Genomic DNA, 15,811 nt, shown 5'->3' on the forward strand with positions numbered 1-15,811 from the left:
GTTTGATCCAGTTGTCAGGCACGGGCAATATGGGCGAGATGTATGCGAAGGTAGTGACCACGTCAGATGCCGGAGCGTATAAATGCAACGCCATCAATAGCGCCGGAACGAGTTCCTCGGATCAATTGACACTGACAGTAAACAGTGAGTACCATTTCGGAATTATCTATGTCCTGAATTATCTATGTTTTGTCGACATCTACAAATCAAGCCGTGGTGTTCCGTCGAAGTTACGCCACTTTCACAGTTGTTGAGCCAATAAAAGAACTAATCGAAGGACTGTGAAAGCAGAGCACCGCTGTTGTCGAGACGAAAGTTAAAAATCCAACTGGTCCTGAATCAGTCACGCCTTTCCTATTTCAGGCCCTGCGCCGGACGTCCCAACCATCACAGGATGGCCCGTGGGTTCATCAGCAAGCATTGGAAGTGTCTTGTCTCTGGAATGCAATGACGCTGTGACAGGCGGTGTGCCCACGTTCTTCGAATGGTACCTTGGCCAAATCAAGCTGACCTCAACCGGTGACAGAGAAAAAGTGTACACGAAGACGGTCACTGTAACCGATGGTGGATCGTACAGTTGTTTGGCTATCAATGCACAAGGATATGCTACGTCAATGACGTATAATTTTACAGTGAACAGTAAGTCATTTGACGTTATTATGGAGTTAATACGGCATAAAATTACGTCTGCCATTGATTCTCCAGATTGCCTCTGTGGTGATCTAATACAAAGTACATAGTGTATTAACCAAAAAATTATGCACTTTACATTTTTTTCTCTGTATTGTTCGTTTATTTTAGACTATATCATAATTTCAAAGGTCGTTAACTGTTCAAGTACTATACGTGTTTCGTATCTTACATTGTTTGTAGTGTCTTAGATCACTGTCAACACTGTTAAGATCATCAATAGACTAGATATACATCATCTGCGTTCCTTCTTGCGATCAGTACTTTCTTAAAGTGGGGTAGCGGTTGTGAAAATGTCTGAAGTTGTACAAAATTTCTTTTACACGATCCCTAACCATTCATGATAATTTATATCGTCCAATTTCAGATCCACCAAGCAACCCTATAATTTCCGGATGGCCCGCTGGTTCAGAGCTTAACGTGGGGGAGACCTTAAGCATCACTTGCAGAGCTTCAGCTTCTGGAGGAACGCCGACTTCCTTCGAAGTGTATCATGACGGAACGCTCTTATCTTCAACTGGGACCAGGGGTGAAATATACACAAAAGTCATGACTATTTCTGATGGCGGAGACTACATGTGCAAAGCTATAAACGCCGATGGAGCGGCCGAGACAAATGATACTCTTATAGTCAAAGGTGAATATATCGGTTACACTTAGAATTGCCTTGCTCATTTTGCCGCTATTCTAAGCATTTTCTTGCTCATCTATTGCCTTCCTCATCTTGCCGCTATTTTATGTACTGCGTTGCTCATTTGGTCGCTATTCTTTGCATTGCCTTGCTCATCTTGCCATTATTCTATGCATTGCCTTGCTCATCTTACCGCTATTCTATATATGCATTGCCTTCCTCATCTTGCCGCTATTCTATTCATTTTCAGATCCACCTCACATGCCAACGATTTATGGCTGGCCCAATGGTTCTGTCATCATTGCCAGTGAGACCCTCGACCTACGATGTGACGCTGCAGTCACTGGGGGGACTCCAGTCTCTTTCCAATGGTACCTTGGCGCGACCTTGTTGAGCTCAACAGGGGCCAGTGGGGAATCTTATACGAAGGAAGCCGTGCTAGATGACGCAGGAGCGCACAAATGCGTAGCTATCAACGCTGATGGCCAGGCTGAATCGTACACCCAGTTTCTCGCAGTACAAAGTAAGGCATTATATTATTTAATTTTGTTTTAGTCAAGTTGCCTTTGTTATTTATCCAGCTGCTATTTACAAGTCTATCCTTTGTGAGATCAATTACAAGACAGTTTCATGTCGTTCACTCCATATATCTTCGAATAAGTTAACTTTATCTTTGCGTAAAGCTTACCAGACCTTATTGAATCAAAAAAGGCCAAATCACGCAACGACCAAGTTCCCAAAGACTTGAAAACACCTAAGGCTCGGATAATAAAACCGTCACACCAATTTGAAGGAATAGTAGCTTTCGTCTTTATTTATCTCTGAAGAGTTACAGCCTTCAAAACAATGATATGTTTATAATTTTTCCATTTTTTCAAATTCCAGACCCGACATTCGACGTGGGATTCAGTCTATCAACCCCCTTCAGCAGCGACTTAAATGATCCGGCATCTTCCGCTTTCCTCTCGTTGGCGAGCGATATGGCAGCCTTGGTACGTGAACATAATAACAATAACAATATGCTTGTTTATATATTTCAAAAGCCTGATCAAGGCTCTACCCATCCAAAGTGGTCCTTTAAAAGTGTTAGTATCCTAGAGGTTTTTGACGTATCATTTTTAAAACGATGGTGCTCCGCTTTATGCATGAACAAAGTGTCAGTGATCAGTAGTAGCTCCCCCTTCACTGTAAGACAAGAAGATATGTCCTGGTCGTATCAACCTTAATTTTTTTTCTCCAGTTGAATAGCTCCCTGAGCGGTGGTGATACTCCTGTCAAAGAAATCAACATCAAAGGTTTTAGGTAAGACTGCTACTCCCTAGGTGTGTAAACCGCAGAATGTTCGTGGGCGTTTATTTTCGTGTATTTCGCAAATAACCGAGATTGACGAAAATAAAAATCGCAAAAAAGTGTTTCTTTATTGGAAAAACTGAAAGAAATCTCGTAATCCGCCAAGATAAAAATGGATATAGCTGTTAAATATCAATATGCAGGGGGTCGTTTCGATCTGGTGACAATTTTTGGTCGGGCAGTTTTCTGAAAATTCAACTCTTAGAATGAGCATGTATTTTGCACATCGTCATCGGATTTCACCCCAAAGTGGTCCATTCAAATAGTCTTTCATCCTGGATAAAAATCTTGTCGATGTCACGTGTCCGATCATCAGCTTATTAGATCTCCGTAATCTCTTCTTTTCAGCTCTGGAAGTACTGTCGTGGCCTCCGAAATCATCTTGGATGCAGAGGCCTCAGTCGGAAGTAACAGCTCTAGCAGTAGCTCCGGTGGCAGTGCGATTCCAGATGCCGGTGCAGTTACTGGTTCAATGACGTCCTTTTTCTCAAACAATACAGCGGCCGCTGCTGCCTTTGGGCTCGACACCTCTAGCCTTGCCGTTGTGGAGACCGTTGCGTGTAAGTTTCGAATAAGGGACGGCGTAACAACTGGTTTTGTGTTTTTCACATGACTAAAATGATTACATTCTCCTGTCGCATCGAAAGTATCTCACGTCTGAAGAATCTCTGCCGCATAATCCTTGCCAAAACACCAGATTCAGAGCGGTGGACGTGCGTTTCCTCTCTCGGGCTGCTTGCCAGAAAAGCATAGGAGAACTGGGTTTAAATCTAGAATCACTTGTTGGAAACTTGCGCCAAACAAGGATAGAATTACCGTTGTGCATATCATGATAATGATACAAAACAATACTGCCACGGAGCCCCAAAGACATTCACTTTACGTAGCCTTGCCGAAGTGGAGGACAGTTCCTTATGTTCTTACTTCTTTCAGATCCGCCCGGAATTCCAACAATCTCAGGCTGGCCAAATAGTTCAGCGCTCACTGTTGGAGAGACAATGAATCTGACCTGTGTTGCCGAGCCCACTGGTGGAGTGCCCACCTCATTCACCTGGTTCCTTGACGGTGGCAATCTGACGACAACAACAGGTAGTTTGGGAGAGATCTACACAGTACTATCAGTCAATGTATCAGATGCTGGGGACTACAAGTGCATGGCCATCAATCATGTCGGATTCGGTGAAACCCTTGCAAAGACTCTTACAGTGAGGTGTAAGTAATGACACATGTTTTACAGATTTGAATCAATACTTCTACCTGTCGTATTCAGCTTCCAAAACGGTTACTAATTTATCTACATCTCCTAGAGAAAGCACCAAACTCAATCGATCAAAATCAAAAACAGTATATACTAGTTCTTAAAAGTGCTTAAGCTACTCTGCAAGTGGGAATTCTAGAGCGCTGATTCTACTTGTACTTGCAAGTCACACAACCATCCGCCTGACAGAAACCTCAAGGAGAAGAGTCAGCGACAGATCTGAGTCACTTTGGTCTCGCTTCGTTATTAGGTATGGTGTTTTCCTCATGACCTGTATAAACCTGAAGACGACTGACATTAATCATTCCGAATTTGTTTTTTCAGATCCTCCTGGAACACCAACAATTACTGGCTGGCCAGCAGGTTCCGAACTCAATGTGGACGATACTTTAACTTTGACTTGCAACTCTGCGTCATACGGAGGGGTGGCTCTGTCCTATGAATGGTATCTTGGCGGGTCAGCGATTCCGTCAGCAGGATCAGAAGGAGAAACCTACGTGCAGATTGTCAGTCTGTCTGACGTTGGAGAGTACAAATGCGCAGCTTTGAACGATGGAGGACAATCTGCTTCAACCCCACTCAATCTTACAGTCAATGGTTAGTCTTAACTCGACGTTTATAAAAAAAACATTGTTAACCCAAAACACCTGATGTGGAAGCATATACAAAAGGCCACTGCTCTGTCGCTTTGCTGTCGACATACATGATCGTGTTTGCAGTTGAGAACAAAAATAAGCAAGACCTTGACTATTTCGATAGCTTTTTCACTCCATTGGTTTTGGAGTTGCATTACCCCATGTCAACGAATTTGTAACCAGATCAACATTCATTTTCATATTATCGGACAATTTTATATTACAGAGAATCTTTACTGGGATCGGGTGATTTCTCTCTTTCAGTGACTTCTATCGAATTTTTCTGAGTGGGTTAGACATTCGTATTCCAAACTATCCGTTCCGTTTCAGATCCACCAAGGACACCTATTACTAGTGGCTGGCCTTTCAGCTCCTCACTCACAGTTGGCGCCGCGCTAAGTCTGACCTGTTCGGCTCAATCCAATGGAGGGACTCCCACCTCCTTCGAATGGTACCTTGACTCAACTTTGCTAAATTCCACGGGAAGCCTTGGTGAGACATACCAGACGACAGTGAGTGTGTCCGATGCCGGGGCTTACAAATGTAAAGCAATCAACGCTGGCGGACAGGCAGAATCATCTATACTGAACCTCCAAGTCTTAAGTAAGTTAATGTGACGCAGCTAAGTCTCCGCTGCAGTGGCGAAAGCGGAAAACTACATGTACTCGGTTTTCACAGGCGTTGCATTAATTTTGATGCTAGTCATCTGCTTTAGGTGAACTGCTTTAGTCAAGTTAGACCGACCCTTTACATGGTGAGGGTGAGTCAATAAAATTCGAATTGTAATCCAAAAGTTGATACATCCAGGAAGATTATTTGGTTAGAATTAAAATTTCATCGATTTTCATTTCTTACTAATTTGCTATTCGTCTGCTTTCAGATCCTCCTCATACGCCCACCATCACAGGCTGGCCATCCGGTTCTAACGTTCTTCGCGGGGATACCTTCAGCTTAATCTGTAACTCGGCAAGCACCGGCGGAGTCCCCACTTCCTTCTCATGGTTCCTGGGCACGACGAATCTCCCCTCGGACGGAGCACAGGGGGAGAATTACACGAAGGTTGCGGCGCTGACCGATATTGGAGTTTACTGTTGTAAGGCAATAAACGGTGATGGAGAAGCGGCTTCAGCTGCCACACAGAACCTCACAGTAACACCACGTAAGAACGCATTTACTATTTTCATAATACAGTGCAGGTGGAATCGTTTCATTTGTGGTGGGTAAAGCCCTAAAATGAGCTAGATTGACTTGGCCTATAAGGGTGGCCTCCTAAAACCTTAACCAGACAATCCCTTTCCTCAAACAAACTAAAGATTATATCAGACTTTCTGACCGAACTGAGACATTTGCATGTGGTTTTTGGTTGCAAATAATTAAAACATGATTAAGGTGACATTAATGAACCCAATTTTGGATTAAAAAAATTATCGAATTGAAGAGTTTAAAATTACAAGTTGTGTAACGCCTCCACCAGTTTGGAGGAACAATTCATTAAGCAAGTTGTTAATTCCGCACTATGTAACGCCGACGTGCTCTTTATCTTTCAGACCCACCAAACACGCCTACCATCTCTGGCTGGCCTAGTGGTTCCTCGCTCGAAGAAGGCCAGGCCCTAAGCTTAACCTGCGTCGCAGCATCAAGTGGCGGAGCCGTTACGTCCTATGAATGGTACCTTGGCTCCACGAAGCTCAACTCAATGCAAACCTACAATATATTAGTCATGTTTGCGGATGCTGGGGTCTACAAATGTAGAGCAATCAATGAAGATGGTTACGCTGACTCAGCTACTTCTACCCTTGCCGTTACCGAACTGTATGGTAAGAAAATTAGATTCCCCTCCCTTACAGCCTCTGTGTTAGCTGAGAGCTAAACTTCAGGGTAATATATTACCAGAGTCTTTCGATACAGACCTGTTATCGGGCCTATAGAACTGTTGCAGCCCCAGCCACGGTGCGACCATTCGCCATCAGTCCCTAGACTTAGCAATCAGCCAACATTTCTCGTTGAGGAATCCCATATCAGGGCTGACGGGTGGCTTTTCCCGAACTCCGAGCCCAAACAGCACATAGCCAATGAAGGGACATTCAAGCCATTTTTGATGTGGGGTATTAGGTAAAAAAATTATACATACCGTAACCGGAATCGGAACCCCCTACTTTGAGCTTCTCCCTCTTGACCAACATCAGAATAAACTTATGACTAATCCTAATGGAATGGCAAGTTCTGTCTGAAATCATGTTGGTTGCATCGAAAGAAACAAACCGGTTTTGATTGCGGCCAGTTCGGGCTCTCTCATCTCCTGGTCAATGTTGCATACCATGTAGCCAACAGTCGAAAAAAAAATTTACTCATGAACTGACGGAGTCCAAACCATTTCAAGTTATGTTCCCGAACATACCTTTTGATCGCCTTTACCAATGAAAGCCCATATATTGTATCCGTGTCACATGGCATATTATTCACTTCCATGTAATAGGTAAAGTCATGAGCATTTCACAAATTGAGAGATCGATTCCAATACATGAAAATTTACCTCCATATTATGTGATATGTTGAGCTACGCTGTATATAATAATCCCTAATTGAAATCGTTGTCTTGATTTCAGAGCCTACGTTCGGCATCACGTTTTCTTTAAACCAGAATTTCACCAGCGACCTTCAGAATTCCTCCTCCGCTGCATACATCCAACTAGAGAGTGACATGATAGGCATTGTATGTATACAGTAACTTTCTCATTCTCCGAATCGAAGCAGACATAATATTTCGTTAAGATATTGCTTTTTACGTTTAACGTTTAACGTAATTGTAAAATTCTTATTCATAACATTCTTATTCATTTCTTCCAGCTTTCTTCATCGCTGAGCTCTTCAGCCATCGCTGATAAGATAAAGGAAATACTTATAACTGGATTTAGGTAAATTTGAAAAAATTTGGCTGAAATTCCCTTGGATCATCTCATTGACAGTATCACTTGATTAGTTGATGTTTACGATATAAAGTACATTTCCCTCGACCAATTCTCTTGATGCAGTGACCTCTGATCGTTTCAAACGCAGAGACTCACTTGATTATAATTTGATATTGAAAAGAAAGGTGTAATTAAAAAACGCCTATAAAATAATGTATCCTCATTAAAAGTTCCTGTGATAAAATTTGATTTTTAGTTGAATTTTATTTCAATTTCATAATATTGTTATAGCAGCTAATGACGTCACACTTTTCGGTTACAGCTCAGGGAGCATCGTCGTTGACTCTCAAGTCGTCCTATTCGCAAACAGCACAGTTAATGGGACCAGCAGCGTTTCTTCATCATCCATCAGCAATATCATGGTGACCTACTTAACCAATAACAGCGATGTTGCAGCTTCCTTTAATTTAGATGTGGTATCCATTTCAGTGGAGGAGATCACTACTGCAGGTACGTTGCGAGTGATATTATCGTTATCGTTATATCATCATTTCGCTTTATAATTATCAAAATCACTTTACCGCAAACCCGAATTATTCATATTTTTGAGGCAAGGATCAATAAAAACCCAACTTCAAAGAAATCCGACCAGTAGTTCGCCCTCCAGAGCTCTAAACGATGCGGACTTAACATTAAATGAATGGATATGGACATGTATAGTCAGTGCAATGTAATCACGTTTATCATTTTCGTTTCAGCCGCAACCACAACGACCACAACTACTAAAAGTCCTGCCCTTCCAGTTCCAGGTAAGAATATGTGGGGGTTACGTCAAAATATAGTTAGCCAGTCTTGTCTCCGTTAAAGCGATGTGAAAGCGGCCCTGTATTGATGAGGAAAAATGGATAGAATCATAGTTATGTATAAAGTGTTATGAAACAAATACTGTGGACTTTTCTGCGCCAGTCTAAAAACTGATTTTGACTATTAACTCATCGTGCATTCGTCCCTCTTGCAGGCAAGTGCAACAGTGGCGTGGGAGGATTCACAGCGCAAATCACGTGCAACGCTGAAGGTTCCGCATGTGTGGTAAGTTTAAATTTCTGACAAATTAGAATAGAGCCATCTAGTGGCTATGCGTATATATACATATATATGTAAATGAATCCACGCTTCCAGTTGGTTGAAGTGTGAATCGTCTAGTTATTATTTTTTTATGATACTGGCATAACTTTCCAACGAAGTCTATATATAGGCCTACATTGATCGCGCCGGGTGGCTGCATTTGCTCATCCGTGTAGCTACTTAATGTATACATGTTATATCATATAATACATAGGGCTGGCGGACTAAGAAAACATCTACCTGTGGTGCTCAATGAGTGAATTACAGGTTAATTATATTCAACCTCCTTTTGCCGGCGACTGGAATACTTAACCCGTGGCATGGGCCCTTTGTAAAATCAGTCAGGACTGGATTACATACTGAAGAAATTTATAAAATTGTCACGTCAATTATATCATAACACCTTGCCATTCATCTTTTTCAGTCTTATAAAAAGAACGGACTCAACAATGGCTTCGAGTGCGGGTCAAACGGCTTTTGTGACATGACGTCAGAGGACAAGAGGTGTTGCTGTACAACATGCAATTCCAACCTGTGCAACAATGATGTCGTTTGTAACCACGAATGTAACAAAAGTGGCGCCGCCAGCCTTGTTGCAAGCTTCACGATGCTCGCCATGATGCTTACAATAATTTTCAAGATATTGTAAAACTCTTTTCCGAACTTATCATGAAATTTCGTCCAATTTTCGTTGATGATAGTGCTGCCATCTGAATGTATTAAGCAGACAACTTCTTTATCTCGTCCGTCATGAACGGATAAAGAAGGAAATTTGTCTTTTTCGCTGATCATTGGGTCACTGTTGGTCATTTGGACTCCTGCGCAGCCGCGTAACTGCACTATCGTTACGTGACTGCCAATACAGGCCACCATCTCTACTGAGGACACCCTCGGGATAGAAAAGTGCTGTCCTTAGTTGAGGTGTCCTTAGTAAGAGAGGTAAAATTGATTGGAAACAACCAATTAGAGACCAGTAGTGTTCTTGATAGTAGAGAGGTGTCCTTTGTAGAGAGGTGTCCGCTAAGGGAGGTTTCACTACATACATGTAGACTAGTATTGTTTTTATTGCCAAAATCGAATTTATAAATATTTGAATCTAGGGGTGAAAGAGTGTACTGTGTATATTTTACAAGTATATAGGTGGGGACAGTTTGTGCAAATGATTATAAAAACTGTAAATGGGTAATAATTGTAAATATAAGTTAGGATAATTATTTAGATTATTGTAGTACATGTATGGGAAAGGTATTATCTAACATTTTGATCTTGTGTGTTGTTTTGATGTCATCTTGGTGTGTGGAATTAAATACACCCCGAAGAAATCCGCAGGGCTAATGTCTGCTGCTATGGCCCTGCACGCAAATTCTACAGGCCCTGCTCACCAAGTCTGCAGGGCTGTCAAAGCGAACATTAAGCACTAATTTCCGCGGGATGCCTTTAAGCGATTATCTCAAAATTACTTGATGTGCCTTCTTAATGAACCTAGCAGAATTTTTCCGGAATTCTTGTTTTTCACATATACTTTTCTCAAAATGTAGACTAAGTGATGGCCTCATTATCTCGAGTAGGTTGCGGTTTTATTTGTGTCTAATCGGAGAAGCGAATGGTGGTGTCGCCTCCTAGGTAATATTTGAGATGAACCCTTGAGTAATGTGTCCTACTCCGTCCATGCCATATGTAGTAGTACTGTAAACTATCGTCTGTGATATTTTCGAAAAAATATAAGTATTATGACCTCTGATGACCAACATGTAAGGGCATTTTTGGGAAAAAAGCAGAGAATATTATTTCGTGATGGTACCATCGCATATATTTTGTATCATATCATTAGTAAAAAGAATGTTGACAAGCTAAAACTGTGTTTGGAAATTCTTAAAGTAATTTTATTAGGGCCCATGTATATACTTTTATGCCAACAAAACACGAACAAATAAAGCAAAGAATGGTACTAAATATTAGATTTTCTCTTTTTCACTTCTCAGAATTTGATAAAGAGGGTAACAGTATATATATACATATGTCCACAAAATGAAATAAAAACGTGGAAAAGATTATCAATCATTAGAAGATTGATTGCATCAGAGTCTTTCAAATTAGACTCTGGTCTAGGCCAGCATCTCACAATTATCTGGAAGACATTCACAGCCTTGTTTCTCCCACAGCAGTCATCTGGGCCTGCTGTCTTGGACTGACCTAACATCTCACTGTAGTGCTCACCATTACATGCACACCACGGCCTGCTGCCTTAGGCTGAGCTATCATCTCACCATGCTTGTGAAGACAGGTACAACGTACTTGGCTGTCTCTTCTACACCGCAGGCACAAGGGCCTAACGAAAAAGATCACTGCGCAGTGCTGAATGTTAAAGGGGCAGTGGCCCAATATGTGCCCGCCACATACCTCCCCCCTTAGGGAAGACTCGTCCCGAGTCTTGAATATTCAAAATGGGCCTAATAACAAAAATTTTTAGGCCTAACCATATATAAAATTCTATTAGCCTGCATCCAGCGACCGACTGCTTGGCATACACATTGATCCTTCGTGTCTGTGGTGTCCATCTCAGTAAACAGCACGGCTCTGGATCCTCTACAAAACATGGTCTAACTCTCCGGCCTGAAAATATAATACATCACGGGCAACCTGACCTCGTGTGTCTGAACAGCTACTGACATAACTGAAACATTTCAACCGATGCACAAAAAAATGCGCGTAACGAACGTGCGACATCACTAACAACTACAATGCATGGAACAGCGAAACATATGTACACATCCCATCCCGCCTTAGGAGAATACACCATCCAGACTCGTCCCAAGTCTCCTGAATGAAGCGAACGGTGGCCTCCTGAATTACCGTCATCAATATTTGTGCTGAGACACAGTCACTCAATGAGAACACAGGATCACTACAATACTAGTGGGAGCGATGATTGGTGCTGAGACACAGTCCTCTAAGCTAAAAGAATATAGGGTACAGCACGCGCGGATAAAGTAGAACGTCTTTCCTTTTTCCCATTGTTCACAATCATGACAACGTCACTGATTCCCGAAACGACACTACGTCACAACACAATTCCTTCGAATAAGCAAAAACCGAAATTCAGTAAAGTTTCTGATTCCCAAATATCACATAAGTTGAACTCCTTAGTCCTCCTCCAGACCATTACAAGGACTGTGTAACTCTGTCTACCGGGGGATAGTTCGTGGGCTTGGTCAGTAGCCTCCCTATTCGTCCGGTTTATTTACTGACTAGGGAACATTTTCGTAGGCCCAGGCATTATTTTTGCCATCGCCTTCCCATCAGGGTCAGTCGTTGGGGTAGGGAACATTTCCGGAGGCCAAGACATTATTTAGCCATCGCCTTCCCATTATGCCCGCTCCATATCAAGCCCCTTGGGATCGTGAATTTCCAACGGCTGCCTGAGGACAAGCTCCGGCTCGGGCGCGTCCAATGGCTGTCCGAGGGTTAGGCATTCTACAAAGAAATTTTTGGCGTGCTGGTCTCCTGAATACTCTCCCCGCCCTAGTGACTACCGGTACCGGGATATCAGGTTGCACTGCTACCTCCACTGGCTCCGATTTAGCTAGGTCTGGTTCGGCTACGATCGGGTCTGGTTCAAAAGCATCCAGTGGCGGCATGAATGCTGCTGGTTCCGGGATTGCTGGGGCAACATAACCGCCAGCTCCGTGTGGGATTGGGCCTTGGTGTTGGTCTGGCCTCTGGGTCATTATCGTTGTCTGGGTGTAATGGTCTCGGGATCCGTGGAGCCTCGTATGGCTTCAGTCTGTCATGGTGAACTACCACAATTTTTCCAGTCCGTTCGTGCTGTAGGTAGATCATGCACACCTGGCATCCCGTCCGCTGACTGGATCCTCTTCCTAATCAGATACGGTCCGTCCCATGGCAGGACCAGTTTTCGGTGGCGGTGCTTAGACACCATCGTTAGCAACCACAACCAGCTCGGTACGGATTTGTCGTACACCTTTCTATGGCGCTTTTGTGACGTTGCTAAGTGGTCCCTAGCCAATTCAAAGGCTGACTGCAATCCTCTAAGCAGGTCTTTTGCATAATTTCTGGCTTTCCTCTAATAGTGAGGCGTGGGTGTGCCATAGATCACATCTGGGAGTAATCGTGGTTCTCGTCCATGCATCAGAAAGAAAGGAGAGAATCCGGTCGATTCATGTACGCTGAAGTTGTACGCGAGCGCGACTGGGCCCAGATGCAGATCCCAGACGGTACCATTGTCTTTGGTGTTCTTTGCTATCATGTCTTTCAGTGTTTTATTAAACCGCTCCACCATGCCATTTCCTTGAGGATGATAGGCGGTGGTTCGTGATTTGTAAATCTCTAAAAGGACTACAGTTCCTGACAGACGTTGGCTTCAAACTGTCTACCCTGATCCGACTGGTAACTCTCAGGGACTCCGTGGTCCCGGACGTATTCACGGAACAAAATATCGGCCACAGTTCGAGCTGTTTGGTCCTTAATGGGGTATGCGTTGGAAAATGTCGTGCAATGATCTTCGACCACCAGGGCATAACGGTTACCTCTGGGTGATACAGCTAGCTCAGTGATGTCCGTGGCTACCAATTCCAATGGCCGGCTGGTTTTGATGCTCTCCATTGGTGATTTCATCCCTGGTACCGGCTTTCTGCGGGCTACACACAGGGGATAGGTGCGGCAAAAGTCGTGCACTTCAGCAATCATGCCTGGCCAGAAGAATCGTCATTCACTTTGCACAGGGTTTTGTTCTGACCGAGGTGTGCGGCGGTTACCCTTGCATGAATATCTTGGGGAGCTGAGAGGCGTAGTCCTGGTGGGAGGACTTGCTGCAGGCATGTTTTTCCCTTGGATTTCAGACAATGACAGCTAAGAGAACGCCAGGCGGCGATGTCTTGCAACGTCATAAACGATTACAAAGAAAACTTTATTCACTAGCACCTGTGGGCCTCGGGCTCCCAAAGATAATAATTACATTCATTTGCCTATATTTTCCCTTTACTCGTGGCTTTCCTGGCGGCAGTTGGCTCTTAAATAGAGTGTTGCCCCTTGGCTCTCAGTTTAGGGTGTCCCAGTTCAAAGGCTGACATCCTCTGTAGAGGAGCTCCTAGGCCTACGGCATAGCACTGCTAGCAGCCGGGCTACAGAAACCGCGGTTACCCGACATCACGGCTCGTCAGTTCAAAAAGTCGACTCAATTGTCGGACGGGTTGAAGCGGGTCCTATTTTCGGACACCAGACGCCGAATAATGTAAGATTTTTACGTGCTTCGTGGCGGCAGAACCAACTAGCATTTATGATTTGAGTACAATATGCATGCCCGCATGTCCTCATGGGCTTATCGTGCGATAGTGAGTGATTTATAGGCCTAACATTTTCATTTTTATAATTTGGCGGGAAATCGGCACAAATCGGGCGGTCAAGGTCAAAACTTTCGATGCCACTGTAGAGGAAATCAGGTTCTCCCGTCTTATTTCTATTTGGACAGGCCTTCTAGTTGGGCGCCAGATGTGAAGGTCGATTATCTTTTCCTTTCAGTCCGCGTTTTATTGAAAGATGACTCGTGGTTACATCACAAATACCAACATTTATTCTCAAAATCCGAACTTCGTCTGGAAACCCCAAGGGCGTCACCGGAAGAGCCTCACTGCGCACCTGCTCTGCGCAGTGCTGAATGTCAAAGGGGCAGTGGCCCAATATCTGCCCGCCACATATATTTTAATGATAAGTAACAAAATATGATCGTTAGATAAAATTTGACACTTACTATGGAATTTTAGATGATTGTACGGAGAACTACAAACGCAGCGCATCGCGGGCTTTGTGGTGATGCGATAGCCTCACAGCAATAAGAAAGACTCTTTCCTGATCTACATCCGCGGTACTGCTTTTCAAGATGGTGGCAACCATTTAGTTCTAGAGGCGTTGTAAGGAACGAAATCAGCGCCTCTAGTGTCAAGATTGTTACGTCCGAAGTGAACACTGCTTGCTTGGGTGGGGCCACATGGCTTTTTATACACACCTCTGGCATTCTGACCTAGGGATACGGGTCCCGTACCTCTAGCAAGCGCCAAAAAGAATTAAGGGGTCATTCGCCCGCCTACGCGGACGTCGGATATTTCCGACAACCCGACCTTCCATTTTACCCGTTCCACATTTTATCACTACCCCATTGGCGGAAAGCACTAACGAGTGTACATAGATAGAAAGTGTCAAGCCTTTCGAGGCGTATTTGTGTCTTTTAACAGCTAGGAATTTACAACTTTAGGCTAGCAATATGAATCCACCGTGTCAAAGATGCGGGAAGCTGGTCTACCCGATGGAAAAGCTCAAATGCCTAGACTTGGTAAGTAAAAGTTCGAAGGGGTTGTGTGTTTACTATTTTTGAGAACCACTTCCGGTGAAAATGGGCTGGTCAATTTCGTCAAAAAACACTTGTTTTGGCATTTTGTAAATATCATAGTTTCCTTAAATAGACACTGGGGTATCTTCTTGGTATATCGTTTCTTTTTCAACCTTCGTTATCTTATATATTTGGTTGAAGTATGCCCTCCAGCCAAACACAGATGGTGTTGAAATTTCGTGTGTATGAAATGTACACAAAATGTACAGTCGGGTCGTGATGTACATTGGCTTTGGTCACTGGTGTAAGTATGGGCAGTTCGAGGCACTGTCAATGATAGAAGTAGATAGAAGTGGGAAAAACGTCTCATTTACTGACAACGTTACGTTCACTGACTGTATGTTACAAACGGGACAACTCCTCTACCCCGTCGTCATCCCCCATCGACAGCGCTGTGCCCATGTATAACTGGCACCAGAAGTGGGAGATGTTTCAAGACAAGAGGTCACCTTGTATTGTGATGTTGTATCGGAGTAATTTAAGCTGAACTGAAGCAGATTATCTAGATCGTCGAAAAAATCATCAGGCCAATTATACCCGGTATCCTTCATTATCCTTGGTTGGTGTGTATGTGGATGACCCTGACTGTGCTCCAACCCACTTGACCTGAACACAGCCATGAATATTGAATATTCATAAAATACGTAATTGCAGTGTACATTGTACTGCCATAAACATAAACCAACCTGTCCAAATTGCCATTCATTATTGAATATTACTAGTATCGTTATTAGTCTATGCTGCATTTTGTTCCACACTTAAATGCACAGCAAGCTGGCATGAAGAGGAGAGTCAAATAAACAGTAAGCT

General features: G+C 43.4%; 3 protein-coding genes across 16 annotated transcripts in view; all 3 read left to right on the forward strand.

Moving 5' to 3' along the window:
• The first annotated feature begins 25 nt into the window (after positions 1–25).
• LOC135498354 (basement membrane-specific heparan sulfate proteoglycan core protein-like) lies at positions 26–2,627 on the forward strand. The gene is made up of 6 exons (XM_064788611.1): positions 26–144; positions 364–639; positions 1,058–1,327; positions 1,572–1,844; positions 2,207–2,313; positions 2,562–2,627. The coding sequence occupies exons 1-6, from the start codon at positions 30–32 to the stop codon at positions 2,625–2,627; spliced, it is 1,107 nt and encodes a 368-aa protein (XP_064644681.1). The 5' UTR covers positions 26–29.
• A 482-nt stretch (positions 2,628–3,109) lies between these two features.
• Positions 3,110–10,582, forward strand: LOC135498091 (basement membrane-specific heparan sulfate proteoglycan core protein-like). The gene is made up of 12 exons (XM_064788264.1): positions 3,110–3,231; positions 3,605–3,883; positions 4,254–4,526; positions 4,895–5,167; positions 5,445–5,723; positions 6,112–6,381; positions 7,171–7,277; positions 7,412–7,479; positions 7,796–7,983; positions 8,232–8,282; positions 8,492–8,562; positions 9,023–10,582. The coding sequence occupies exons 1-12, from the start codon at positions 3,144–3,146 to the stop codon at positions 9,245–9,247; spliced, it is 2,172 nt and encodes a 723-aa protein (XP_064644334.1). The 5' UTR covers positions 3,110–3,143; the 3' UTR covers positions 9,248–10,582.
• Positions 10,583–14,716: 4,134 nt separating this feature from the next.
• The window catches only part of LOC135497968 (LIM and SH3 domain protein Lasp-like), a 34,196-nt gene continuing 33,101 nt past the window's right edge, over positions 14,717–15,811 (forward strand). For 6 of the 14 annotated variants that reach the window (XM_064788025.1, XM_064788035.1, XM_064788033.1 and 3 more), the window contains exon 1: positions 14,719–14,944. In XM_064788025.1, the coding sequence (XP_064644095.1) occupies positions 14,876–14,944 (69 nt within the window). In that variant the 5' untranslated portion in view covers positions 14,719–14,875. Of the gene's footprint in view, positions 14,945–15,811 lie in introns of all 14 variants that reach the window. The other 8 variants (XM_064788026.1, XM_064788039.1, XM_064788036.1 and 5 more) reach the window with 6 other exon arrangements.

Source organism: Lineus longissimus, chromosome 13, assembly GCF_910592395.1.
Source record: "Lineus longissimus chromosome 13, tnLinLong1.2, whole genome shotgun sequence".
In the NCBI taxonomy this organism is placed as follows: Eukaryota; Metazoa; Nemertea; class Pilidiophora; order Heteronemertea; family Lineidae; genus Lineus; species Lineus longissimus.

Excerpts from the sequence above, each read along its gene's own strand:
- LOC135498354 (XM_064788611.1), top strand. The coding sequence starts at position 30 with ATGGGCGAGATGTATGCGAAGGTAGTGACCACGTCAGATGCCGGAGCG. Across the intron at positions 640-1,057 it reads GTATAATTTTACAGTGAACA|ATCCACCAAGCAACCCTATA; the intron begins GTAAGTCATTTG and ends GTCCAATTTCAG. Across the intron at positions 1,328-1,571 it reads TGATACTCTTATAGTCAAAG|ATCCACCTCACATGCCAACG; the intron begins GTGAATATATCG and ends ATTCATTTTCAG.
- LOC135498091 (XM_064788264.1), top strand. The coding sequence starts at position 3,144 with ATGACGTCCTTTTTCTCAAACAATACAGCGGCCGCTGCTGCCTTTGGG. Across the intron at positions 7,480-7,795 it reads ATACTTATAACTGGATTTAG|CTCAGGGAGCATCGTCGTTG; the intron begins GTAAATTTGAAA and ends TTTCGGTTACAG. Across the intron at positions 7,984-8,231 it reads GGAGGAGATCACTACTGCAG|CCGCAACCACAACGACCACA; the intron begins GTACGTTGCGAG and ends TTTTCGTTTCAG.